This window comes from Agelaius tricolor, unplaced genomic scaffold, assembly GCF_023055355.1.
Source record: "Agelaius tricolor isolate 1412-34295 unplaced genomic scaffold, bAgeTri1.0.p SCAF_18, whole genome shotgun sequence".
Lineage (NCBI taxonomy): Eukaryota > Metazoa > Chordata > Aves > Passeriformes > Icteridae > Agelaius > Agelaius tricolor.
The window spans coordinates 12,169,687-12,196,545 of NW_027269278.1; the positions used below are offsets into that span (position 1 = coordinate 12,169,687).

The window sequence follows — 26,859 nt, forward strand, 5'->3', positions numbered from 1 at the left end:
CCAGCAGGGTCAGGCAAGGACATTATAGCCCAAAACGTGTCTCTGCCTGGGAGCAGCCACACCACGGCCACTGTGCTCCCTCAGGAGCATTTGGGACAAGTGGGTTTGGCTGCTCTCCAGCTCAGCCTTAGGCACAGGGAGGGTGTGGGAGGTGGCAGCAGTGCCATCATGCTGGCCCATGTGGCACAGGGCAGTGCCATCACATTGACCCATGTGGCACAGGGCACACGGCAGCACCGGGCAGTGGGAGCTGGCACACAGCAAAGCCTGGCTGTGCTCACCCTGCCAGTGCCAGTCACACCTCGGGGACGCTGCCTGCTGCTGCCCAGCCAGAATTGGGACTTGGCTGCAGCTTGGGGCAGGCTGAGGAGCGGATGGGTTTCAGCTTTCCCTGCTGTGATCAGACCAGCCTCTCCTTTCCAGGGGCTCTCTTGCAGGGGGTAACACAGACCTGCTTGCAGGACCATTTCCAAGTCAACAGCTCTTTCTTCTCCACTCTTATTGCAGCTGAGGCTGTGGGGCAGGGAGAGGAGGAGATGAGAGCTGGGAGAGGAGGCTGAGGTCAGCCTATGGGCCCAGCACTCACTGGCTAAAGGCCAACCCGGGGCCAGGAGGGAGCACAAACCCGCAGCATCCCCTCCACGCCCGAGCCCTGAGCAAGGCTGCACAGAGCAGAGGTTTCCCAGGCACTGGGAGCAGCCCTGGGCTGTGCTCAGCACTCCTGCACAGGACACATCTGCCTGAGCCCTGCCCGGGACATCCTCACCTCTGGCTTCCTCCCCTGCCCTGGCACAGGCCCTAGGCACCCCCAGCAGGAGAAGCCTCGTCCCCTGTGGCACCAGGGGGAACAGGGCTCCTGTGCCATCCCTGCTGGGCAGGCAGATGGCCACTGAGGGGAGTGTGCCTGTGCCCAGCTGTGGGGGCTGGAAAGCCTCACACCTGGCCCTTCCCATGCCACAGAAAGCTGAGCCTCTGCCAGAGGTGTCTGGCTCCAGCCAGCACTGGGACTGCACAGTATTGGGGAGCTTTGGCCTCTTCTTTGAGCCTGGAATGGATTTGGGTGAGAAAAACATGACACTTCCACCCACCCCAGGCACTGCCATCCTCCCTCCCACCCACCACTTCCACCAGCCAGGCTTGGACCCCTCCCAGCCCCTCTGCTGACTCGTGAGGCAGAGACATTGCCAGCACCTCCTGGTCACAAACCACAGCAGCCAAACCCCCCTGACTTGCCCCTCCAAGGACCCTGCCTGCCCTCCTGCAGGTGAAGAGCTGCCAGCAGGGCCACGGGGCTGACAGGAAAAGAGCCACATTCCTGCTGAATTTGGGAAGAATTGGGACTTGGCATTTTCCACATGTACAAATCCCTAAGACCCAGCCAGGCCAGAGATGGCCAAATCTTAAAACGCTGTAGCCCAAGATCAGGGCTAGGGTCAGAGTCTCTCTCTCCCTTGTTCTCAAACAGCAAATGCTGAAAAGCCACTGCAAGATGTGCATGGAGCACTCGAAGGAAATTCATGGGAGCAGTGGCTTTTGGAGCCTCCTGTGCAGCAGGCACAGAAGAGCCAGGGCTGGAGCAGGGCTCTGGGCTCCCTCAGGCTGTGCCACCCCCCAGAGCAGCAGATCTCCCCAGCACACAAGCCCCGAGCAGCCCCATCAGGCACCAGTGGCTTTCTAATAAGCTTTAATAGTGTCCGAGGTGAGTGAGGCGCGCTGCAGTCCCTGGGCTGTGCACCGGGCTCCCTCTGCTGCCGGCCCGCAGCCCTGCCCCGGGAAGCTCTTCCAGCAGAGGATGATGGATGGTCGGGATGCGGAGTTGGGAGGCACCCGATGGTGCCCGGGAGCGCTGCCCTCCTCCCTCCACGGGGCTTATGGGTGGGAGCACAGAGAGGCAGGAGGTGCCAGCAACTCACAGCCCCTGCCCTGCAGCCCCGTGGCTGCTGTTACTGAACTGTGCTGTGCTCAGGAATGGGAGGTTGTGCTGCTAGGGGTGCCAGGAACCCCTGTGAATGCCTTGTGGCAACCACAGCCATGGCACAGGGAAGGGAGGGCAGACAGGACCCGGGAAGAGACTCATCCTCTCCTTCCTCCCAAACCAAACTAAAACAGCTCCTCCAACAGCCCTCAGGCTTGTGTGTGCAGAGCTGGCCCCCAGCACAGCCCCGGGCAAGAGCCAGGCTGGTGTCCCCAGCGCACCCTCATCCCTCACAGGGCCAGGTGACAGAGGCGCATGGGCTCCCTGTTGTCCGTCCCGTCACTGAAGCAGGTGCTGAAGAAGGGGCAGTATCTCTCTGCAGAGACCTGGTGGAAGGTGAAGAGGTGGGACATGTCCCCAGCATCAAAGAAGGCCACGGTGCCCTCCTGGCAGTCCAGGAAGACGCCCACTTTGCGCGGGGGCCGGCGGGGAGCCAGGCGCACCCAGGGGCTGGCGGTGGCCCAGTACTCTGTCCTGTTGCGCAGGCGCAGCGTCCAGTAGCCGTTCTCTGGGCACAGCCTGACCTTGGCTGCCCGGTCCACAGCCTCAGCAGCCACCCCCAGGTCCCACTTGGTTTTGCTGCCCACCCAGACCTCCCAGTAGTGCTGGCCACGGTCGAAGGCCTGCGAGCCCAGCACGTTGACGCACTGACGGAAGCGCCGAGGGCTGGCGGGGACAGGCTGGGCCCGATCCCTCTCTGTCACTGCTGTCAGATCCCTGGACAGGACCAGGTTGGGGTGGGCTGACTCAGGGTCAAAGGTGAGCGGGGCAGGAGCTGCAGAGACATCAAGTGTGACATTTTACCAGCTGTACACTCCCTGTGCAGAGCATCCCCGGCCCACCACACCCATCCCTGCCAGCGAGGTGCTCACCAGGGCAGATGGAGCGCAGCATCTGCCTCCAGAAGATGTACTGCAAGGGGCCACTGTGGCTGTCCCTGTAGTGCTGCAGGTCCAGGGCAGGCTGGGTCTCAACACACACCGAGGGCCTGGGGCAGAGAGAGGCAGGCAGGGTCACTCCCTCTGCTGAGGCACTGCCAGTGCAAGCAGGGAAAGCACGGGCAGGGCTGCAGGACAGTGCTGCAGGTGACAGATTTGGTAAAGACGGGACACAAATGTCTCTGCTTGCTCTGGCCCAGTGCAGTGAGCGGCTCAGGGCAGAGGTGCCCAAGACAGAGCCAGCAGCACTGCTTGTGGAGCAGTGACTCCTGGCAAACCCACACCCAGCACACCCAACAGGACTCCTGGCCAGGCCTGTGGAGTCAACTTGCATCCCAGGGAGGGAGGGGACAGGGACACACTCTCCTATGGCAGTTCTGGCCCTCAACTACTCCCAGCCTCAGACAAACTTGCACCTCAGGGTCACTTCTGCAGCCTCATGAGTACTAAGAAGCTGAGCAAGGGCAGGGGGAAGATGAAGCACCCCAAGTCTGTTCCCTCTTGCAGCACACATGGCTCTTGCACCCATTCCACTCTCACCTCTACCCACACTTCCAGCCATGTTAACACATAGGATGCTCCCTGGGAAGAGCATCCAGTGTATGCTGGGGACCAACCTCCACCTTGCACAGCACCAGCAACTTCCTGAGCACTTTGTGGTGCTTTTAAAACTTGAGATAAAGTGCCTCTCCTATGTGGTCCCAGCCAGGGACCAAGATAAGCTCCTGAAAAGGGAATCAGCTTCTTTCATGCCAGACATGTACCTGATATCCAGGCTCTCCACCTGCAGGGAGAAGCAGAGAGAATTAGCAGCAACTCTAATTCATGCAGCTGCACAAATAAGTTCCTTGTCCTGCCTCCTGCTGCCACACAGCACAGAGAGAGGAAACCAAGCTACCAGAACCACATCCTGGGGAAAACTGGGCACTCGGATGGAGAATGAGGAAGGCTCCCAAGGGCCACCACATCTGATATCACTGTATCCCTTGTGGCTAAAATCTCCAGACTCCAAAGGATTGGGTAGATAATCCAGAGGGATGGCAGTGAGAATGACTTTGGGGTACAGCCTAGTGCTGTTATTTAAGACTCCCCCATCCCAATTTGAGATCCTGAAATATCTTTCAGCCTCCTGCCAGAGTCAGCAAAGCATCTCACCTCCAGCAGTGACACATCTTCCATCTTGCTCAGGGTCTGCCTGACGTGCTCGATGTCCCTCTGCAGCACTGCCATCCCCTCCTCCAGCTGGCCAACGTGCCTGTGCAGCTGGGCCAGGGACTGCTCCTCCTGCTCACCCAGCTCTGCCAGCACAGCTCTCTCCTCTTCCTCCAGGATCTGATGAAGGCGAGCAAACTCAGCCCGAATCTTGAAGTTCAGCTCCCCAGACACTTTCTGAGCAGAGGGAAGAGGCAGAAGGTGAGTCCAACAGCTAGAACACACAAGGAGGGGCACAGGATGGCTGTGCCTGTTCCTCTGCTTACAGAGCCCTGGAAATTTGAGGTTTAGACATAGCAATGAGTTTTTGGATGGAGAACAGGACACAAGGACAACCTTCAAGGCTGCAGATCCAAAGGGAAAAAAACCCAACAAACCCCAAAAAACAGCTCCACCAAAGGTGTGGTCACTGTAACTACAAATCCCCACATGTAGTCACAGCCCTCTCCCACACCACCAGGAATTTGCCTGTGGGCAAGACTGGAGCTCTTTAAATTTTGTGGAGCTGCAGACTCAGCTGTTCAGGTCGGTTTGCATTTATTTCACATCATTACAGGCCCTGAGCAGAGCTGCCTGACGGGCAAGCTGCACAACCTAATCTCTGTCATTAAGGCTGATAAAATCCCATTCAGCTCTATCCAGAGGTCACTTTTTTCCAGTTGTTTACTCACCAGCCTGGTTGTGTTCTCACTGCCTTCCTGCCTGTTTACAAGAGACAGCCAATGACTTTTTGTTTTCCTTAAATCTTTAAGCTTTTAATCTCCAAGTGCAACCTTAGCCCTCATTACTTTCTCGAGGAGTGCTTCCTGAAGTGCACATCCCTTTCTCCTCACAGGAAACCCATCTCCCTAAGGGATCTGAAGCTTCACCAGCCTCCTCTTGGTCTAGCAGGTGTTTGTGCTGACCCACACAGGAGGTGCAGAGCCTCCCTGTTCATATCAGTGATTTGCTCTTTTACTCTTGAGACACCTCTTGGCTCTTGTACAGCAACAGGAAAACACGTGCTTATGTGCTAATATTTGTCCATTAATCTCAAAGGTCTATTCCATATCTGGCAAAAGGACAGAGGTTTGAAATGGAGCAGGCTGGGGAATCAGAGGCTCCAGTCAGAAGACAGGGTTTTCCCCTTATCTCATCTTTGAACTACTTCCATTTTCCTTTAACTCCCCTTCCTTGGTTTTAATGCTTTTATGCCACCCAAGAAAGCAGCACAGTCAGCCTGTGGCTGCTCTCACTTCACAGATCTGTACCGACAGGGAGCCTGGTCCCTCTCAAGCCCACGGAGAGCACTCAGGCTCTTCATTCACCTCAGAGCTTTGCAGTGAATCCCAACACTGTCCTTGTGGCAAGGCCAGCACTCTTGCAGTGCCAAGCCTGCCAGTGACCCAGTTCCTTCAGCTTTGCTTCCATCCCTTCTGACATGAGAGAATTTTAGAGCTGCCAGGAGTTAATGCTGTCCCAAAGAGGCAGCACAGCAGGGCCAGAGCAGGCTGCCCACAGCTCTCACCACTCACCATGTCTCAGCTCTGCTGCACCAATGCACTTTGCAAACATTGCATTAATGAGTGTTAACGCTCCTCCCAAAACCTCTGCTGATTATCCAGCAGTGATGAGCTTGGGCCTTCATGCAAGGGAGCTTGTGTAGATCCCCACTGTTACTCATCTAGATTTTTACAGGAAGCTGAGCTAGACCTCAGCTGTACGTACACACACATCCTCTGTGAACACTGCCCAGAAGCTGCCTGAAGAGCAGCTCCCACAGGGTGTTACCGTCAGGCTGCAGATGTCCTCCTGCACCACACGCTTCCTCTGCAGCAACTTCTCCAGCTCCTTCTGACGGGCTTGCAAAGCATCTTCCAGGTGTTTCTGCAGGAACAAGGAGAAGAAGGTAAGGAGGCCATTTCAGCACTCTGCTCTGATTCAGGAGCAGTCCCAATTCCTACAGTCAGCATCAGAAGGAGAATACAACAGGATCTCATATAAAGGCTGTAAGGAGAAGCAAGTACCTGATGCACAGCCTTGAGAATTAAGCATCTGTACATGTGATGAATCCAGTTTATTTTTATCACTGGGAGCTCCAGCCTGGGATATCTGTTTGCACAAGCTTTAAATGCTGCGTGCTGTGCAGGGACTCTCCCCTCAAGCAGAGCACCTGGCACAAGCAGCCCTCAGCCCCTTCTCACTTAGGGAACATATCCTTAAATGAGAAATGACAAAGCTGTGGTTGGAATCAGACATAGCAGTGAGGGCAACAAATGCAAAAGAAAAGAAAGAAAGAAAAAGAAATAAAAATGCAACAGACAGCTGTGAGGAAATAGGGAGAGGAAAGAGACAGAAACATCAGTGCACTTGGGCCGGGTGAGGCTTCACACTGGGGGAACTGCCTGTGGAAGAAGGGGTGGTGGCTGCACAGGGCTCATGTGGCACCTGTCCCCTTGTCCCTAGCCTGGCAGGAGGCACTCACCTGCATCTTGTGCCGCTGCTCCCGGGAGCCGCAGCGCCGCACCTTGTCCACCAGCCCGGCCAGCAGGTAGTGCGTGCGGAAGGCGCGGCCGGGGAAGCTGCGGCGGCACTGCGGGCACGAGGGGCCGTGGGCGCAGCTGTCCCAGTAGCGCAGGATGCAGCCCCGGCAGTAGTGGTGCATGCAGTCCAGCATGACGGGCTCGCTGAACAGCTCGCAGCAGATGGCACAGGTCAGCTCCTCCCGCAGGCTGCGCTCCTGGCTGCTGCCGGCCATCCCTGCGGGCACACGGTCCCACCTGAGCTCCCTGACACCGACACGCTCACATCCCCAGCCCTCCGCAGGCCGAACCTCTGCCGCTTTGGGGCTGGCTTTGGTTACCAGACAGGGCCTGTCCAGCTGCCACAGCGGGTGCGTGCAGGGCTGGAAAGCCCCGAGTTACAGAGCAGCCCCGGCCGAAGGTCACTCCCTTTGGAGTAACAACTTTCAATTTCCTGTCACTTCACCAGAACTGCTCAGTGCGTCTGACAGGGCCCAGCCTTGTGTCCCCACCCGGCCCGAGGGCAACCCGCACCCACCCGCACCCCGAGGGGCTCCCGGTGCGGCACCGCCGCTGCCGTGCGCGGCTCCCCGCCGGCTCCAGCCCCGCGGCGCGCACCGCCCGCTCCCCGGGGCGCAGCCCCGGCCGCCCGCCGTCCCAGGGACCCCACCGTGCTGAAACGGCTTAGCTTGGCTTAGCTTGGGTTAGTTCAGTTTCGTCCGGTCAGGTCTAACCTAGTCCAGTCCAGCTGTGTCCAGTCCAGCTGTGTCCAGTCCAGTCCCGTCGCTCTCCCACCTCCGACCCCAAGAATTCGGGGCCTCCGCCACGCCCCTACCCCGGACTGACGCCCGTCCTAACCAATCACGACGCGGACACGCCGCGCGCCCGCCAGCTCATTGGGTGGGATCCCGCGGAGGGGGCGGGGCAGGGCCCCTCCATGTGATGCGGTCACGTGCGAGCGCGCGTCGGGCCAGCTGCGGGGGCTTCACGCGCCGGCCGCGGGAAGGCGCGTGCGAGGCCGGAGAGCGCTGGACCAGACTGGACCGGACTGTCCCTGCACTGTCCCTGCACTGTCCCTGCACTGTCCCTGCACTGTCCCTTCGCTGCCGTATACTGTCCCTTTACTGCCCCTGCACCTCCCCTGCACTGGCCTTACACTGCCCTGCACTGGCCTTACACTGCCCCTGCACCGCCCCTGCACCGCCCCACCGCTGCATTCAGTAAAGAGCACAGAAACGAGCTCCAGCCAAAGCCTCCCTCCCTCTCCCCTGCTCACGGTATCTTCAGAACACAGCTCTGGCCAAGGCTTTGGGGTCACGGCTTTGGGTTACCTCAGAAATCACGAGGGCTGCGGGCTTGTTAGTGAAAGAAAGAAAGAAGGAAGGGTTTTCATCCCTGTGTGGTCACTTGATGCTGGCCCTGTGATGTTGCGGGAAGTGGCAGACATGGTGGACATATGAGAAAAATCACAAGAACTTCCAATACTGGAAGTAAAAGAAAATAAAACTGAAAGGAGAGGGGACACAGGGACTCACAGGAGCTGCACAGACCACCTGTCTCCTTCCTAACCACCATTAGAACCAGAGCATGCCCCCAAAAGGGTGATGTGCCAGGCACTGCCCAGCTACTCCCCTCCTCCTCCTGGTGCTCTGTTTGCTTGTTACAGCAATGCAATTAGTGCAGAACGTATTTCTGCCCATCTTCATTTGCTTGTCTGAGGGATTTTCCCAGGCTTTCTCTCACACTGTGCATGCTTGGTCACTGGCATGTGGCCACAGCAGCTCTGCCTCTGCCTTGTCCCCAGCAGCCCCTTGGGCTCACACACTCACCCACAGCCCCATGCTGATGTTTGGACTTGGACCAGCACTGCATGCATGAGGAGCAATCAGTCCTGGGGGATGTTGGCCTTGGGCAAGCGAGGTTCACCCCTTGGCCTCTGGTTGGCCAAGCAAGTGACACCCATGGACACCAACAGGGCCAGGCCATGGCCAAATGGGCTGGCAGCTCCACACAGTTATTGTGGGGGCTCAGGACTGCTCTCTGAGCAAGGTGGGTGTTGGGTGCCCCCTCCTGCTCCAGTACCCACGGTGGCTCTGGGACAGGGATGCCCATTCCCCACTGAGAGTCCTGCTCACTGGGCACTGCGGGACAAGAACACATTGGGCAGGGATTATTTCCAGCAGGCTGAACCTGCTCCCGTTGCTGCCCTTTTGTCCTTTCCACTGCACAACACAGAAGAGTGCCCCTGGGAGCATCGTTAGGATGATGACACTGGGATCCATGGGTGCCTGAACAATCCCCTCTCAGCTGTGACTTCATGCAGCAAAACCTGTCCCCACATTTACATCTTTGTGCTTCCACTAGGCTGGCTCTCACCCTGTGAACATGCAGGGCTGAAGGGGAGCAGTGCCAGTGCCAGCCCATTGCGGTGGGACTGCAGCTGGTGTTACCTCCCACCCTCCTGCTGCGTGCCAGCAATCCTGAGAAACAGCTGGCTTTGAACTCATGGATTCTGGATGGGAGCTGAATCATCTGCTTAGGTCCATCCTTTTGAGAGGGAAATGGCTTTGTCATCTGTGTCCTCCTGGCTTTTGCCACTGCTCCTCCAGGAGACATTATAAACTATGCACAGACACACAGACAAGACTCCAGCACAGGACACACAGCCTAGCATGAACCAGGATGCTGCTCCCTTACCTGGTGACGGGTCGACCAGGTGATCCTTTATTTGTGCCAGGTAAAAGCATCAATAATTGCTTTTTAGCAGAGATCTGGACTGTGCTGTGGAAGGTTATGCTCCCCCAGCAGCCCAAGCCAACAGTGCTGGGAGGTGTCCCTGTGGATCAGATCTGTGCTGTGGTCAGAGCTCCTCTCTCCTGTTATAGAGCCCAGGAGGTGAGAGTCTCACAGGGGCACCTGTAGGCCCAGTGTTTGGAGAGGCTGTAGCTGGATAACTGAAGCCTCACCCTGAAACAGCAGAATTTGGGATAGCTCAGCTGATGTTGAACTTCCCCTTTTACCCTAGCTGGAGTCTAGTCCTGGTCCCTCTGCAGTGGGAACAGCAGGAACATCCCCCTGGCATGGCACCAGGCTGGGCAGTGCCAGCACATACCCTGCCAGGGCCCAGGACTGTGGGATGCTGCTCTCCTGGAAGAGATGCTCTGTACCAGGGTGTGGAGCTGCCAGCTTGGGTTCAGGTGCTGCAGGACATCCTTCAGCACCCAGCAGAGTCCTGGAACCCCTGATGAATAGGTTTTCCCAAATAACTCCTCTTGGTGCCAACAGAACCTGTCACTCATGTAAAATTGCTTATTTCCATCTTTGCAGGTTTGAGCTGCAAATGCAGATTTCGGAGCCAAAGGAGGAGTGGCACCATTTTACCATGCACTAATCCATCAATCCAAGAAGAAAGTTCTAATACAGATGGGGATGTCTTTGTCATGGCCATTTCACTTTCTGGGACATCAGCTACAAGGTCTAAATCTAGCAGTGAGTGCAGTCATTTCCCAGTGAGCACATCTCCCTTCTGGGGATTGAAAACACACCCGAGCGTCCCCCGGTCTCAGATTCCTGTTTAAGAGCTCCTGGCATCTCCTTCCTTTCAGCACTCACTTCAGCTGGCAATGTAATGTTTTTCTTTCTTTTTTTAGCACATCCCTCTTGGAGGGATCCAAGCTCTGGGCTGGGACCTGAGAACGCTGTGTTTGGAGAATCTGATTATGCACTGGGGAGGTGAAGGATAAGATGGATTGAGAAGGGCTTGGCTCAAAGCACATGGATTGGGTCCAAACCTCTTCACCATTCTCCATCCCATGCAGTAAATGTGTATTCTTGGAGATGGTGTCAGAGGAACTGTTTGGCCTTGCTGGAGGAGGGGGATGAAGTGGGAAGTGCTGTGGGTCTGAGAGCTTCCCTGGGTGCCAGTGAAACACGAGGGGAAGGGGCAGCAACCACTGATCCCAGTGTCAGACCCTGGTGTCGGCTCTCCAGATGCAGGCAGGGAAATTCCACAGGGGACAAGATTTGATTTGCATATTGATTTCCCTGGTTCATATTTTTGCATTTTGATTTCCCTGTTTCACATTTTTGAGTGCAAATACACTCCGAGGACTTTGATTCTTCCGGATCCTGCTCTCCTGGAGTCTCTCCTGGAGGATCCTGTGCCTCTCCCTGAGCAGTGCCCAGCTGTGGGAGGGACTGAGGGGTAAATTGGGGTTGATCTTTTCCGTGTGCTGACCTGGACAAGACCCAGGTGGAGAACTCTGTTGGAGTGAGGATGGGGTAGCTTGAAGCCAGCCCTTCCCAGTGCCCTTGGCATCTCTGGTCAGGAAGGAGTGGGGTGCTGCTGGTCCAGAAGAAAACCCCAGACTCCCCACATCCCCAAAAGCAGGCTGCATCCCAGGAAACTTTGCTTCTGTGGACTCCTGCCAGCTCTTTCCTGCACTGAGACCTGGAGGGGGAAGAAGTGGAAAGGGATTGCTGTAAACAGAAAGAAAAGAGTGAAAGAAAAAGGGGAAAGGTAAATCAAAGCAATAGCAGCATCACTGCTAATGGATATTACACTTCCCTCCGTGAGCTCAGCTGCAGGGAGGTGATTTAGAGGCCTCGGTTAGAGAGGTGAGCAGGAAATGAAGCAATGCTCTGAGATATGGTATCTTTGGATAAATAGCTGCAGGAGGAAGGTGACCAGAGGTGGCCATTATTTGCCAATATTTTCTCCCCAGTCCCAAATGATATTGCTGTTTTGCTAAAGCCAGAGCCTTCAAGGCTTTGGAGCCTCTGAAGCTGTCTGACTATGAGCTGGCAGCCATGGTCCAGGTGAAAGCCCTGCAGAGATGGCAAGAGGTGTTGAACAGGTTCAAACCATCCTAAACACACCATGAAAGGACCCAGGTGAAGTGAGGGCAGGAGTCTGAAGGTTTGTGTCATTTTTGCCCTCATGTGTCCAGGAGAAGAGTTGGGGAACATCATGGACAAATCCATCTCCTACTACCTGGAGGGAGGGAAAAAAGGTCTGAAACAGGCAAAGGAAGAAGAACATGGCCTAATGATGGTTTTTTTTGTTTTGTTTGGTTTGGGTTTTTTTCCCCCCAGGGATGCTCAAATAACTCAATCCTGGGGGACCAGTTTCATGTGCTACTGAACTTCTCAGCCCAGGACTCCTTGTGTGAACAATCATGAGCAGGCCTGTCAGGCAGTCTGTCCTGCCCTGTGAGATTCCCCATGCCACCCCTCTGAGCAGCCAAGAATACATCATGTTTGCATTCCACCAGCATCCTTCAGCTCCCCACACCCAGGCGCCAAAACCAGGAGATTTTTGCAAATATTAACATTTCTGGCTGCCACTTGTGTGCCTGTTTACTCTGAGCTGTGTGTGAAACCTCTCTGATACTCCACACACAGCATGGGCTTGGCCAGAGCAGCTTTGTCCTCTCAGGCTTCCCTGGGATGGGTTGTGTGTCAGCCCCCAGCCATCCTGCTGGCCACTGCCTGCAGGATGCCTGGAATGCTCTTCTCTTTCACTTGGATCTCTGGTTCAGGGTGCTGAGTATTCCTAGATGTGCTAAGCTGCCCCTTCAGAGCCTGAAGCATTTGCAGCTTTTGATTTTTAATGTTTTTTTAGGTTTCATGACCTCAGTTCTCTCTAGGAGGGGTGTGGGAAAGGTCTTCATGACCTCATCTTACAAAAAGGGGCTGGGCAGGCTGGGCTGCTCAGGATGCTGGGGTCTTGTCCATTAGGATCCACATTCCAGGCTCAGAACACAGTAGCCATGAAACCCATGCCTGTGGTCACATCACATACCCAGATTGCTTTCTCCTGGCTGGCCTGAGGCTGTTTGCTGTACTCATCACTTGCATTAGAGACATCTGCAGAGCCCAGTTCTCTCCCTGATGTCACATATGAAAGTCTTCAGCCCATTCAGTGGAAACAGAGAGAATTCATTTACCATTACACAGCTTTCAAAAGCCAAGGGACATTTCTGCAGAAGATTCCACAAGAACAATATTTCTCAGTGCAGCATTTCACACACAGCACAGGTTGTTGGGCATAAATGTCCCCCCTTGCTATTCATTCCACACTTTGCTATCTGAGAAAGATGCAGATGTGCTCCCAAATCTCATTCATTTTGGAGAAACTCAGACTCCACAATGCCTGCAGCTCAGCAGCCTCAGCCTGGAGGCACTTCCTATGCTCCCAGAAGGATTTAAAAGCAACTCTTTACAACCTGGCTCTACTTCTCCCCCTTCTTACAGCCACACACTGAAAGCTGGAGCCTGAGAATCACCAAAGAGGTCATCAGAAACAAAATGGAAGAAATTCAGTTGCCATCGAGAGAAATAACCATTTCCCTTAAAGAAATAATTAAAGTGGCTGTAGCTTTGTTAAAGAATCTGAAAAATCCTCAAAAAGATTTTCCTTCTGGAGCTGTCACCATAACAACGAATGTTTGCAAAGGATGCAGAGGGGAGGGAGCAGGGGAGATGTGCCCTTTGTCAGCACAGAGTGCCCTGCCCAGCCACACAGCTGATGGCCACAGGTGATGCCAAGGATGAGGGGCAAACCAGTGTAGTCCTGGGAATATTGCACAAACCTGAGCTGTTCCCAGTGTCTGTGTTGGTGAGGTTGTGGCAGTGCTTGGTTGGGCAGCTCAGTGCCACCCAAACCCTGTGTCAGAGCTGCCCTGAGCTGTCCTGGGGCCAGGGCTGCCATGGGAGCCAGGCTGAAGGTGAGGCCAGGGCTAGGGGGTGGCCTGGGAGGCTGCAGCTCCTGCCTCTGGTTTTGGCAGTACAGAGAATACTGAGAGCGATGATCTTACCACAGGGATGAATTGATCTTTTACAAAGTCCTGCCTTTTGCTTCCCATCCAAAGCTCACAAACTGATTTATTTGCAATAGGAGATGAGGAGGCTCCTTCCTACTCCTTTTTCAGGGCAATAAGCTGGGGTACTGCCTTGCCAGGACAGTTGTCAAAAGAGGGAATAACCCATCCTGGAGACACAGCTGCAGGGCTCCTGCCACCTTTCCCCTTTCTCCAGCTACCTAGGCTGGCTGTGCTCCTCTGCTTTACTCTGCAAAATAACAATGCACTCTCTCTGGTCCTGCCTCTTCTTCCCAGAGTGAATGTCACCCTGAAGGAGCGTGGTTTTCCCCATGGGAAGCTGAGCTCCACGAGCTGCACCACTCGAAGGCACTGAGTGCTCCCAGAGGTAATGCTGTGCAAAGCCACATTTCCCTTGATACCTTGAATATCTTAAATGCCTGGGGAGAAATAAGTCTCTTCTCTCTTCAGCACGAAATGGCTTTCAAAGTAGATTTGCAGGCTCCAGACTCACCTCCCTCGTGTCTGGTGTGAGCTCTTCAGCGAAGGCAGAGAGGAAACCGCTCCTCCAATAATAAATTGCAGGCACGCGCTCCCCTGAGCAGTTGTTTGGAAAGTGTCCCATATGCCTTGTGCCAAATTTGCTGGCCAGGGAAGCTCAGTGGTATTAGCATGTTCCAGTTAATTAGGGCTGTGAGTCGTCCTTTTCATCGCCTGAAGAGCTGGGAGAAGGACAAAGCCAGAGCACTGCCTTTATAAGGCTTTGTGCTTTACAGCACGGTCCCTGCTCAGCTCAGCTCGTGTGTGCTCTGCTCATACCCTGGGGACACAGCTCTTCCCGTGGGGCACTCGGTGTCATACCTATCTCTGAGTGTCAGACACTGGCTTGTGAGTCATGTTTCTGGGGAGCACGGAGCCAAATGGATTTTCAGCCAAATCCCTGAGTTTAAATCAGGAGTGGATCTGACCCTCCTGTGCTCACACACTGCTGCCAGCCCAGCCCAGCACTGCTGAGCTGAGCAGGGCACAGGTAATCTGCTCCCTGCCCACAGCTGATGTGGGTCCCCATGGGACCAGAAAAGATGGAACAAAGCAGTGATGGAGCAAACATGATCCTGCTGCTGCCACGGTGGTGCTGAGACCTGGATCCCAGCTCCTGGATAACTGGTGCCTTTTGGCAACACCAAGCCCATAGAAGACAAGTCATGCTCTGAATTTTCCAGCCACTTGCATCACTTTTAGTCTTGACACTTTGGAAGAGTTTAGGCTGGGGCTGCCATCAGCCCATCCAGCTCTGCCTGTGCTCATCACACAATCCAGCATTTATAGAGCTGTTTGTCATCTCAGGAGCGACAGCCTGGGCAAAAATGTCTTTGTGGAACTGTGCAGCAAGAGTATCCAGTCTGGGAGAGCAGGACCTTGATGACAGAATACGCTGCTTAAATGAGATGGGCAACTTAGAAAGAAATCCCATAGGGCAAAGTGGGAAAGCAGCTGCTGCTGCTGCACACCCAGGCACCAGGTCCTCTGCTCCAGGGGTGAGCTTGCCAGAGTGAAGCATTTTTATAACCTTTTTTATGTACAGAGAACTGATATACATCAAATGATTTGCCCAAAGGCAGACAGGGAGTCTGTGAGAGATGGGGGAACCACGTTCCAACCCAAAATCTCATCCATGTTTCTGTTTTACCCAGACAACTGCTGGGCTACATCGTATCGTATTTTTGCAATCCCAGCTCTGAAGAGCTTATCTGACTGCAATTATCCTCTTCTGCAGAAGCTGTTTTCTACCTGCCTCAGTACACAAACAACAAGCAACCCTCTAATAAATTAACAAAGCTTTGAGTGCAGTGACTTGCAGAAATGGCAGCTAAATGCAGGGGCCAGTTCTGGGCTCAGCAGTGCTGATGTCTGCCTGGACAAACTGCCTGGAGTCCTTCTGTCCTCATCCTGTGAGGATGATCAAGGGGATTTTATGTGTCAGAGTGAGATCCAGGGGTGGGAAGGGGATGAAAGGGGCAAACCTTCCTAGGCATTAATTGTTTAATCAAAGGAGCCCTGTGGGTTTGCCCCTAGTGGGGCAGGAGCTGAGGTGTGGTGATGTGTTCAGCAGGACAAATCCCTTTAATTTTTTTCCATATGATCATCTCCTTCCTGACTCACTGACCCCCATCCTGCAGACACACCCAGCATCCCTGACTTCTGCCTGCCCTGAAGGTGAGCAGAGCTGTGGCAGACCCAGGCCAATCTCAGGCCAACCCGTGGTTCATGTCTCCTCCTGCTTCTCCAGTGCCTCTCACTGACACTATCAGTGTCAGATAGCTCAGATATTTTAGCCAAACCTTGTCCCTGATGGTGTCTCTGCTCCTTCACTTATTCCAGGAATGTTCACAGGGGGACAAAAAGCTGTTACAAAATGAGAATCTGTTTTTAAATTCAGAGAAGGTACAGACAGCTTCCATCCGCCCTCCCACCCCTGAGTCTCTTTGTGGCTGATTCAGTTCCCAAATGCATCAGACTCCCAAATCCACTGCATCCGTGAACTCTGGGGTTCAAATGGAAAAGGGGCTTTTGTGTTACCAAAACTTGCTGATACTTTGGAGGCTGCTCAGGAAAACACAGGCACAACACCTCAGGAAGGAGCAGTGGAAATGTTTTGGTTACAGGCAGGTGGAATTAAACAGATGTTTAAAAAATGAAAAGCTGCTTTTTAAAGTATGTCACTGTTGCTGCTCCAGATGAAGCAGGATGAACCAGAGCATCTGGAAGCCTTGGTAACAGTTTTCTTAGAGATTCCTCCCAGGGAGTGAACAGATAATCCACCTTCCTTTCCTGACACAAGTGAAGCTACAGCAGATGGCTTACAGCTGCAGGGTGGTCAGACTGAGAACCTGCCTGCTCACAGAGGCAGAGCAGATTACAGGCCTAAAGACAGCTCTCTTCTCTGCCCCATTTCTCAGCCTTTTGACATCATTTTTGCTCCCTGGGGTACAAAATTCACTGTTGTATTTCTCAGAAGCCCGGGTGAGCAGACTCACTGCCTAATAAAAGCCCAACCACTGGGAAAGGCTTTTGAGCTGCAAAGATCCTTTGAATGATCCCATCATGTCTGGAAGGACATGAGGCTCCTGGGACACCCATGAAGGCATTTGTGGGTATCCAGCCTGTGTGGGAGAATACTCAAGGCTTGAGGTGACAACAGAGCATGCAGTGGGTCCTGGCATCTCTTCTCGGGGCTGCACAGCCTTCCACACCCCAGGACAATGCAAGGCACCATCTTTGTATTCCCCCATCCTCCTCCTTCAGAGTGTTGCTGATTGGGGCTGGGAGGACCCTCAGCTGCTTTGGGACCTGCAAGCTGTGTGGGGAGGTTGTTCTGCACCTTGGTGTTCAGGCTGCTGCAGTTTGTGCCACGGCTGCTCCTCTGAACCCAGCAGGAGTGAGAGGGGTCTGGCACTGCAGCCCCCAGGTGTCCCTTCCCTGGGGAGAGCCAGGCTGTGCTGCACCTGCTGCTGCTGGAGCTCTGTTGTGGCTGGGTGAGGTTAGGCAGACTGGCAGGCAGCCTCTGTCTGTGGCACTGTGAGAAGAGCCTGACCCCAGGGACAGGGCTGGGGAGCACCCAGGGACTGGGGACCAAATTCCAGATTGGTGGGTGCCATTTGGGATGACAGTCCAGGTCTGCTGAGAGCTCAGCTGCACCTTTTTGCACTGCTCTGTGTGGTTGAAGAGCTGAGGTGATGTTTGGGAGCACAGCAGGTTTTGGTGCTCCACTGGACCCCTGAGATACGGGAGAGGACTGGGGACTTAGGGACTTGCACTGACTAATCCATGATTTAAGAGCTTGCAGTTGCTATCATGCAGCAAAGACCACGTGCCAAAAATGGCTGGAATTCACCCCATGGTCCTGATGAAGGTTCACAGCTTCAGGCTGCACAAATTTCTCTCCTGTCAATCACTGCCTTCTCCCCAGGCATCTCATTTCAACCCTGGGAAGAGAAGAGTGGGGAGTGGTAGCAAAGGAATCTGGGGAGCAAGCAAGGAAAATCTCACACAGAAGAAAAAGGAGGAAAAAAAATAATCTTGAGCTGAAATCAACCATCCACTGCTGAGGACCCTGGAGAGGAGGAGTACCCATGCACTGGGAACAGGGGAGTAGAATGCTCCACTCACTGCTGCTCTTCACCCCTCTCTGCACCCACTGGGAGACAGCATTGGCTCTCTCCAAGCAGTTTTGTCTTGTTCTACTTCCCCCCACTCCCAGTTTTCCTGAGCAGCTAAATCAACAGCCTTAGGGGAAATGAAGGGGGAGAAGACATGAAACTCCCACAAAAATCCAGTTAGCACAGCTGGTGGATTTCATGCTTTTCCTTCTGAAGGGGAGACAGAGAGATGAGGGGGAAGATGGGACTTATGAGGACTCTTGTCCAAGTCTTGGGTTCAAGTGTCACTTTCTATGTGATTTCAGGAATGTTCTCATTCCTCTTTTTCTGCTGAGCCATTAGAGAGTTTTCTTTCTCGTGGTGTATTGTGAATTTTTGGCACAAAGGGGTGCTTGAAAAGCCTCCCCGTTTCCTTTCTCACAAAGAAAAGGAGACCAAAGTTCACTGTGGGGGTAAAGAACAAGACTTCTCTGATAAAGTTCCAGCTGTAGGTACTCAAAGCCAAGGAGAGGTGTCCTTCCCCTCAGCCTGTGGGAGCTTTTCCTAGCCCAGGTTCCAATTCACACATTGAGTTGGAAATCCTATGCTAAGAATACACATGACTTCTCCTTGAGGGCAAAACCTTTAAAAAGGTGGGGTTATCTGTGCTTATCTGCTTCCTTGTGTTGCCTTTAGAGTGCTTTCCTGGGCTCCAGCGAGCTTGGATTTTGCAGATTTGGACACGAGGATGCTGCTTTTCTCTCTCTCTCTCTTTCTTACTTCAGGTGTGTGGACAGTGCACGCATCCTAAAATTGAAAGTCACTCAGTTTCCACATCCACAATGAATCTGGCTCTGGAGCAGACCAAGCCACTGCAAAGTGGCTAAAAACTTTCCAGCATTGCTTCTGTTGTATCTCAGGAGTCCCTGAAGTCCCGTCCCAAAGCTGCAGATTGCTGTGAGCACTGTGCAAACACTGAGACAGAGGAGGGTGGAGGGAGGCCTGTGGAAGCTCTGCTGAGCTGCAGGACCTGCAGACCTCTTGCTGCAGGGGAGATTCCCCCTCTGGACATGGCTGTGCCAGTCCCAATGAGTCAAAGCTTGAGGAGATGGGACAGCTGTGGGGTGAGGGCAGACAACACTTGCCCAGGTCTGTGGTATGGACGGGGAGCCTGCAGAGCTCCAGCTCCCAGCACTTCTCTCTGGAGAGGAAACTGGATGTGGTGGAAAAGCTTCTCTCTGCTCGATGCAAGAAGCCCCTCAGTGGCTGAACACTGTATAAACAGCAGCAGCAGGCTCCCTCCCCCTTTCCATTGCTGTTTGTTAAACACACGCTCTCTGCCTTTCTCTCATTCAGGAGCCAAGGCAGCATCCAGCTTGGTGAGACAGGGCTGTCAGTCACCCTGCCACAGGGGCTCAGCCTGCTCAGGGAGGGGTTCCAAAGCTACTCCTGGCCATGAAACACTCTCCAGCAGCTCAGATCCTCACCTGACTTCCTCTCTTCTCCGAGGACAGTTGCAGAAAAGTGCTTTTCACTCCTTTGCCACAGGTTGACTTCCAGAGAGTGGAGAGGACCAAGCGCTCGGTCCTGGCCAGCGATGAGGCAGTGACTGGAGGTGAGCAGCTCGGCTCCTGGAGGAGGAGGAGGAGGAGGAGGAGGAAGCTCTGGCCTTTGCAGGTGGGTCAAGGGGGGCTCATCTGAGCAGCAGGGCTGAGAGGGGGCCAGGTCTTGTCCATGCCAGATGGTTTGGACAAAAAAGGTCCAAGCATCTGTGGGAAACTGGATTTGGGGACTGACAGTCCTGAGAGCTGGAATAGAGAAAGCAAATGAAATACTGACAAGGAGAGTTTTGAAAGATCCCTGAGCAGAAGCAGGGAGTGTGGGAAGCAGGATGCTGAGTGAGAGCAGTCAGGAGAGCTCCAGGGTGCTGCAGAACCCGGGCACAGGCAGCTCCAGAGGTGCAGGTGAGGGGCTGTCTGAGAAATCCTGATCTCTCCTGCAGTCTGCCTCCTCGTGGCTTGGTACAAACCTGTCAGCTCCTCCGTGCTGGGGCTGCACACGCTGCTGGCACTCAGCTCTCTGCCACAGATCAGGGTCCTCAGAGAGGGAGATGCAGAGGGGATATGGGGTACAGGAGGAAAATCAGTGCTTGCTTTCTCTCAGCACCCATTGCATGTTAGTCCTGGAACAGAGACATCCTCTTATAGTCCTGCTGCAGATGCATTTCACCTACAGAGTTTCTGGTCTGTCCCAAAGCAGGATACTGTTGTTTTCTCTGTTCTGTCACTGAATTGTTATTTCCCTCTGCTCCACTGTCTCACCTATCCCAGACTCCATAATTTTCAGGAGGTAACAGATCCCCCAGGTTAACCAGGATCCATCCACCACGCTGTCTCTTCCTTTCTGCAGCCCCAGCAACTGGTGTGTCTCTCTCTCAGTGCCACCCATTGATCCCTATGTCCCAGCCAGCCTTGCTCTGCTCCCATGGCACATCCACAGGGCAGAGGGCACTGCACTGCTCCCCCCTGCTTTCTGTAGGATAAATTCCCATGAGAAAGCATGTATGCCTGCCAAACAGATCTCACCACCTCCTTTTTCATCCTGTCCTGAGCTGGGTGATTATGGCATCCTCATTGCCCTGTCCCCTTCAGAGTCTTCCATGGCTCCAGCTAGGCTGGGACATGAAAATATTTAGTGTGAGGAACCACAAGAACTCCCTGTTTTTTTTGTGGTTCCTCATCCTTGCACTTTGTCTCCCAGTGCCAGTTCTACACTGGGGTCCCCCAGGAGCAGTTCTGGGTGGCAGTGAGTGTCTGATGCCATGAGGTTCCTGCACCAGTGGCCCTGAGTTGGATAGATAACTTACAAAGCTGCAGCAGATGGTGGGCTGGTCAGAGGGTCTTCCCTTTTGCTGGAGTATCACAGCAAGGCAATCATCCCTTCACTGGGGACAGAAGGAGCTGGGATAATTTCTCTCTGTGCTTTGGCTTCAGGAAATCATCCAGAGCTGCTGTTTGTCCTGAAACCTGCCCATTGCACAGAGAAGATAAAATTCGTTCCCCTCCATCAGACACATTTTGCATTTTCATGCAGTTCCTGAGATCTATGTTCAGGTTTTATGCTGAGATGCAGAGTCCTCTCTGCTGGTGAATGCAGGAGGCTGGAGTTCGAAAACTTGGGCTCTGCCCAAGCCCTGCTGTGGATGTGCTATGTGGTCTCTGGCAGGCTGGTTAACCTCCATATCCCCATTTATTGTGTTGTCCTCCCTTAAGTGCTGTGCTGTGGGGTGCAGGGACACTGAACTCTGCTGCCTCTTGAGTGTTGGAAGGGAACATGAAGGTGGTAGAAGGTGGCTTCTCCCAGGGTGACCACCAGCTTCTCATGATGAGGGATGGTCTCAGACCTCCATGTCATGGATGTCTGTCTGGATATGGGTCTGGGGATGGGATGAGGCAGTGCTCCTGACTGGTGGAAATTAAGGGATTTGGTGGAGTTGAGCATGGGATAAATCAGTGAGTGAAGCCATGGAAGTATCTATCAGCCTCAGCCCTCACACCCCAACATTGCTGTAGAAAGAGTTTGTCATTGACCAAAGAGCAGAGACTGGCCCAAGTCCCTTCACTCCCTCTTTTTGATGCCATGGACTCCAGCCTCACTGCTTGGACAAAAAGAGAAATTCTAATTAACAAGCTCTGTTTTCTCCAGCCCTCTGACCATCCCTCCAGCCTTGCTTTCTGAACCCTGCCAGCCTTTACAGATGGCTCTTCCAGGTCTGGGTGTGCCTCTTCCAGCCTGGCTGAGTGCCTGGGGCTGCAGCAGGGACATGGAGGGAGCTGGGGCACCCCAGGAAGGAGAGGTGGATGAGTCCCAGGGCACCAGGTCTGGGCCCTCTGCAGGAATGGAGCTGCCACTTTGGTCACTGTCCCAGTCAGGGACAGCAGTGTGCTCAGTGAAGGGCTCCTCTGTGCCCCTCTTCGCAAAGGCTGAAGCTGCTGGCACAGGGGGCAGCTCTGTCTCACTGGGAGCCATCCCTGGGTCCCAGCCCTGCCTCAGGCTGAGGGTGAGGGTTATCTTGATACAGGCAGCACTCTGTTTCTGCATCCCTTCATGAAAACTCAGCACAGAAGAAAGGGCCTGGATAGTACTTCTGTCTCCTCCTGGTCTCTCCTGCTGCTGTCTTGTCCCAAAAACAGTTGGCTCTCAGCTCCAAGGATTTTTTCCTCTAGTCTGGCAGGCCTGTTAGGCATGGGGCCTGACAGCAGCCTACACATATGCCAGTACTTCCATTACTTGCTGGAACAGTCCTCAGTCCACTCCTAGCAGCGTCCCAGCGACCTCCAGGCAGCCCCTGGAGTGGGAACATTTATTATAATCATTTTGTCTCTTAATTAAAATGTCTTAATTGATTTGTAATAGTTCCCCTTTGGAGGAAAAACAAAACAAACAAAATCAAATAGTGACTCCATTAAGGCCATTTTGTTAGGAAGTGAAGCAGCTCCAGCAGCCATGATGCTCCTGGCTCCTCTCAGATGGTGGGCAGCTGCCAGTCTCCAGCAAAGGGAAATGGGCTGAGATGTGAGCACAGGAACTGGCAGCCAGTTGGTGGATGAGATAGAGAAAACGAGAAGGGAGTGTCCACTGGCCTGTTGCCAGGAGTTGGTGCTGGAGATAAATGGAACAGGCAAGCCACAGAAAAGGCAATAACAAGTGATAAAGTAATGCTGGGCAATCAGAAAGTTTAAATCCCAGATGGGTGGCAAGCAGGGAAAGTACAGTCACTGAAAGTGTCCCCAGCACTTGCTCTGTTTCCTTGGCTCACCTTGCTCTCCTGGCAGTGGGGTTTGCTCAGGGCCAGGTGTCTGCCCAAGGGGCTGTGGCTGTGCCACCTTCCCAGGGCGCTGTTCCCCTGCTCTGCTTTCCCCTGCACCCACTGCATGGCACAGCTCTGAGCTCCTCCCTCCTGCCTTAGAACTTGAGCTTCCCCTTGGTCTTTCCAAGGCAGGGTTGTTGTGGGGGTCTGAGATCACCCTTAAACAAACCCTGACCCTAGCAGATCCACCCATTTTTTCCTCTGCTTCCTACCCTCCTAGCAGTACCTACATGGTGTCCCCTATCTCAGAGTGTCTGAGCCCAATAACCTCATTTACAGGAACCACTGGCACAAATCAATCTGCAGAGTGAGATGTCAAGGCAGGCACTGGGCAGGGAGAGGGAAAGAGAAGGGGTCCAGCAGGGGTGGTTTCAGTGCAGGCAGCTCTTCTGCTGGGCCTCAGCAGGGTCCTGGCTCTGCAGCTGGCCAGGCAGATTCCTGGGAGCAGCTCCTGGGGGGAATCACAACCCTTGCTCTGAGGAGGGATGACAGGACAAGCAGATGTTTTAGCTGAGGTGGAAATGCAGTTGCAAAGCATTCTCCCTTCCCAAGGACAGGCTGTCCTTCAACCTTTGGACTTGCATGGGACTTGCAGGAAGCCCACCAGCACCCAGTCAGTGCTCACATCTTTTCTGGGAAAAACCCAGTTCTTTCCTCGAGGATCCTGAGAAGATACCCAGGAGTCTGCCTCTAATTCCCACTTCATTCAAGCCCTTTGCGTCCCTCCCTTAGTGAAAGGGCATTTTGCCCCCTCTCTCTGCAGGTCAGAGAAAACACAATGCTTTGCTGACCTCCCTTTTTGGGCAGAGTGATGACTTTTGCTCACTTTTGTTTAAGTCTGCAGTGGGAGTGGGGCTGGGGAGAGGGGATATGAGGGGCCATGCCCATCCCTCTCCGCACAGCCCACAGCAATTCTGAGCCATGGAGACTGAGCAGGGGCCAGTACCAGTAACAGGGCTGGTCTTTCTCCTGCTGCGTTTGGATTCATGAACACCCTGCTGTGCCAACACTGCTGTTCCAGGGGCACCTAATGCCAGCCAGGGCTTCCAGGCTGTGCCAGCTCTGGCCCCTGGGGCTCCCTGCTCCCACAGCCATCCCACACAGGCCCTTGAGCCCCATGTGGCAGGAGGCTGAGGGATGCTGGGGCTCTGGCTCTCGGGCTCTCTGTGCCTGCATGCTCAGCAGCAGCTCTGTGGGAGGTTGTTCACAGCTTCAGTGGTTTATGCCCTGCACATGCATGTCCCTGTAGGAGCTCCCTCCTCTGCTTAGCCAGAGGATGCTTGGGTGTCACCAACACTGAGAGGACAGAGAGGTTCTTTTAGGGATCCTGGGCAGAATGAAGATGGCTCTAAATCATGGTGACAATTAAAGCTCTGTTTCTTTATCAGGGTATTACAATTAGCATAGAACTGAATTTATGATTGAAACAGCACAAGATTTCTACAAGGAGAATCAACCTAGCATAATCTACAAATAGCAAAATGTAGAATTTATAAATAATTTATGATTTCTAATCACCTAAGTAATAGAGAATTCATAATTCAACTTATAATTTATAATCACCTGGACCCTCTTCAGATTGGGCCAAATCCTAATACATGGTTTGTTGTATCATTGTAACAATCATAATCTGAACTCAAAAATCCTGCAAAGGAATATGAGCCACTCACTGAATCCTTGGAGAAAGCAGAGGATGGTGGAGGTGTCTCCTGGCCATAGGGTTCATGGGTCTCACTGTCCAGTAGCTCCTTACTTAGGACTTGTAGCTGTGCTCTGTGTGCTGTCACACTTCCCTCTTCTGTGATGGGGACACAACACCTGCCTGGCTGGGTGCCTGTGACCTTCAAAGCCAGCAAGGCAGGCAAGATTGCCTGATGCCTGGGAACCCTGAGACTGGCAGGGGAAGGAAGAAGAAAACTGGTTTGTCAAGTTGTTCCACAGGACCTTGAGGGCCTGATAATGAGGGCCAGGAATGGCTGTGAGATACATTTGATCACAGAGAGAGGCTCATGAAATGGCATTAGCTGTGCTACCCATTACTGGGAGGGAGAGCAGACAGTACTGGGTGGATTGGGTGGTAGCATCACTAGCAGGAGCAGTGGCAGAGACTTATGCAGAGGCAAGGGAGACAGATATTTTCACCTGGAGAGGTGAGAAATAAGAAACAGAAAAAAACCTGATGTGCAATCTGTAAAGAAATAAATTGTCACAGGAAGTGGAGAAGAACACCTTGACTTTGAGAATACTGTGTTTTTCTCCTTTACTCATTCTTCAGGTGTTAGGGAATTTTTGTAGGCAAGTAAATCTCATCAAAGATGAGTGCAACCTGTGCTCTCACTTCTGCTGTGTCTGTGTTCCAGACCCCCTTCTCCTCCTTATGGAAAGTCTCAGGCCAGGCATGGGACCATTGGAGGGAGCCAACAGCACATTCACCATGGAGAAGACAGCATTAGATGAGAAGCTGTCACAGGGCTGGCCTGCCAAGGACTTGGTCACTCCCACCCAGGGTCTCTCTGGGTCCCGCAGTGTCATGATGGACAGCACCAAGATCCTGGGGGTCCAGGTCATCCTGATTGCTGCCTACTCCCTCATCATCCTGCTGGGCTTCATCGGGAACTCCCTGGTCATCTACATCATAGTGAAGTACAAGACCATGAGGACTGTCACCAACTTCTTCATAGCTAACCTGGCCCTGGCAGACCTGATGGTGGACACACTCTGTCTGCCCTTCACCCTGGTGTACACCCTGCTGGATGAGTGGAAGTTTGGAGCTGTCCTTTGTCACCTGGTTCCTTATGCTCAAGCTCTGAGTGTCCACGTGTCCACTCTCACCCTGACTGTGATTGCCCTGGATAGGTACCGCTGTATTGTTTTCCACCTGGACAGCAGGATTTCCAAGAGGCTCAGCTTCACCATCATAGCTGTCATGTGGCTGGCAGCAGCTGTCCTAGCAGGGCCTCTGGCCATCTTCAGGGAGTACCGGTACGAGGAAATCCCATCCATTAACCTCAAAATGGCTGTGTGCTCAGAAAAATGGCCCTCTGCTAACAACAGAGATGCCACCATCTACAGTCTGTCCATGCTCCTCCTGCAGTATGTTCTTCCTCTTGCAATTATTTGTTATGCCTACACCAGGATCTGGTTCAAGCTGAAAAACCACGTCAGTCCCACTTCTAGGAATGAAAGCCAGTGCCGGAGGAGGAAGACAACCAAAATGCTCGTGATGGTGGTTGTGGTGTTTGCAGTCTGCTGGCTCCCCTTCCACATATTCCAGCTTGCCATTGACCTTGATCTGGTTCTTATCTTCCACGAGTACAAACTCCTGTACACTGTCTTCCATGTTGGGGCCATGTGCTCTACATTTGTCAACCCCCTGCTCTATGGATGGATGAACAAGAACTACAGGAATGGATTCCTTATGTTCTTCCGTTGCCAGAACAAGCCTGAGAGCATCCACACTGAAGGCTCAGTTAGGGGGAGGTCTTACATCTTCAGGGCCAACACCCTAAATGGGAGCATCAAACAGACTCCTGGCAATGGAGCACTGCCCACAGAGGTTTAGGGATGGGACATCCACTTCCAGGACTGAGGCTGGCTGGGCCCAGAGACATTCTTGGGTGAATGCCTTTTTTTGACAGAACATTGTGCTGCCAATTATAGCCACAGCAGCCATGTAGAAATACGAAATACCCCCTGTATCTCTCAAAACAATAAATCTGGTGTATTTTTGTCTGAGCAAATAACTTAATTTTTCCTTTCACCGCGTTCAAGTTATGCATGGAGACACAAGAAAAAATAACACACAGAGAAGGCTTTTATTTAGCCAGAAAAATACACCCTTCTTGCTATTTCCATTTGCCAAAGTGGGTTGCTCAACCTTTTACCCCCTGACACATTACACATTACAAATGTGGAGCTGATATTGTGTGTGATTGTTCATCTGTACGTCTCCTACCCAAAAGCCTTAATGATCCATCTTAGCTAATGCCTCCAAGGGGAGGGAGACCTGCACTCTGTTCTGCAAACACCTGCTTGTTAGTGCCATCACTCCTCTGACCTGGGGAGAGAGTGGGCTGGCACAGATTGAAGCTGGGCAATCCATGATCTCTTGCCCAACATTTGCATAAATCTGCATTTGCAACCCACGGGATGTGCTCAAGTCCTCCGAAAGCCCAGGAGGTGGCAGTGGCACTACTTACCACAGTCTCCTTTACAAGTGCAGGAGCAGGGCTTTGGGAATGCCTCATTAGCCAGGGCCTGTGTGCCAGCACCCTGGGATTAGCAGGGAGGAGAGCAGGAAGGGAAGCAGATGGGTTCAGTTTCAGTCCTGTCGATCAGCTGCCCCAGATCTTTCCTCTCCTAAGGGATTGTCAAGGGCAAGCAGCTAAAGATGTGACTCCTGC

The 26,859-nt window shown here is 53.3% G+C and overlaps 2 protein-coding genes across 2 annotated transcripts; one reads left to right on the top strand and one right to left on the bottom strand.

Moving 5' to 3' along the window:
- Positions 1–1,667: 1,667 nt before the first annotated feature.
- On the bottom strand, positions 1,668–7,473 carry LOC139597722 (nuclear factor 7, brain-like). The gene is made up of 7 exons (XM_071443354.1): positions 7,361–7,473; positions 6,590–6,864; positions 5,896–5,991; positions 4,069–4,302; positions 3,678–3,697; positions 2,848–2,963; positions 1,668–2,750 (listed from the first exon to the last, which is right to left on the bottom strand). The coding sequence occupies exons 2-7, from the start codon at positions 6,860–6,862 to the stop codon at positions 2,206–2,208; spliced, it is 1,284 nt and encodes a 427-aa protein (XP_071299455.1). The 5' UTR covers positions 6,863–6,864; positions 7,361–7,473; the 3' UTR covers positions 1,668–2,205.
- An 11,466-nt stretch (positions 7,474–18,939) lies between these two features.
- Positions 18,940–26,595, top strand: LOC139597723 (neuropeptide Y receptor type 2-like). Its single transcript, XM_071443355.1, has 2 exons — positions 18,940–19,263; positions 24,817–26,595. Exon 2 carries the CDS (start codon positions 24,834–24,836, stop codon positions 26,016–26,018), a length of 1,185 nt encoding a protein of 394 aa, XP_071299456.1. The 5' UTR covers positions 18,940–19,263; positions 24,817–24,833; the 3' UTR covers positions 26,019–26,595.
- Positions 26,596–26,859: the final 264 nt, after the last annotated feature.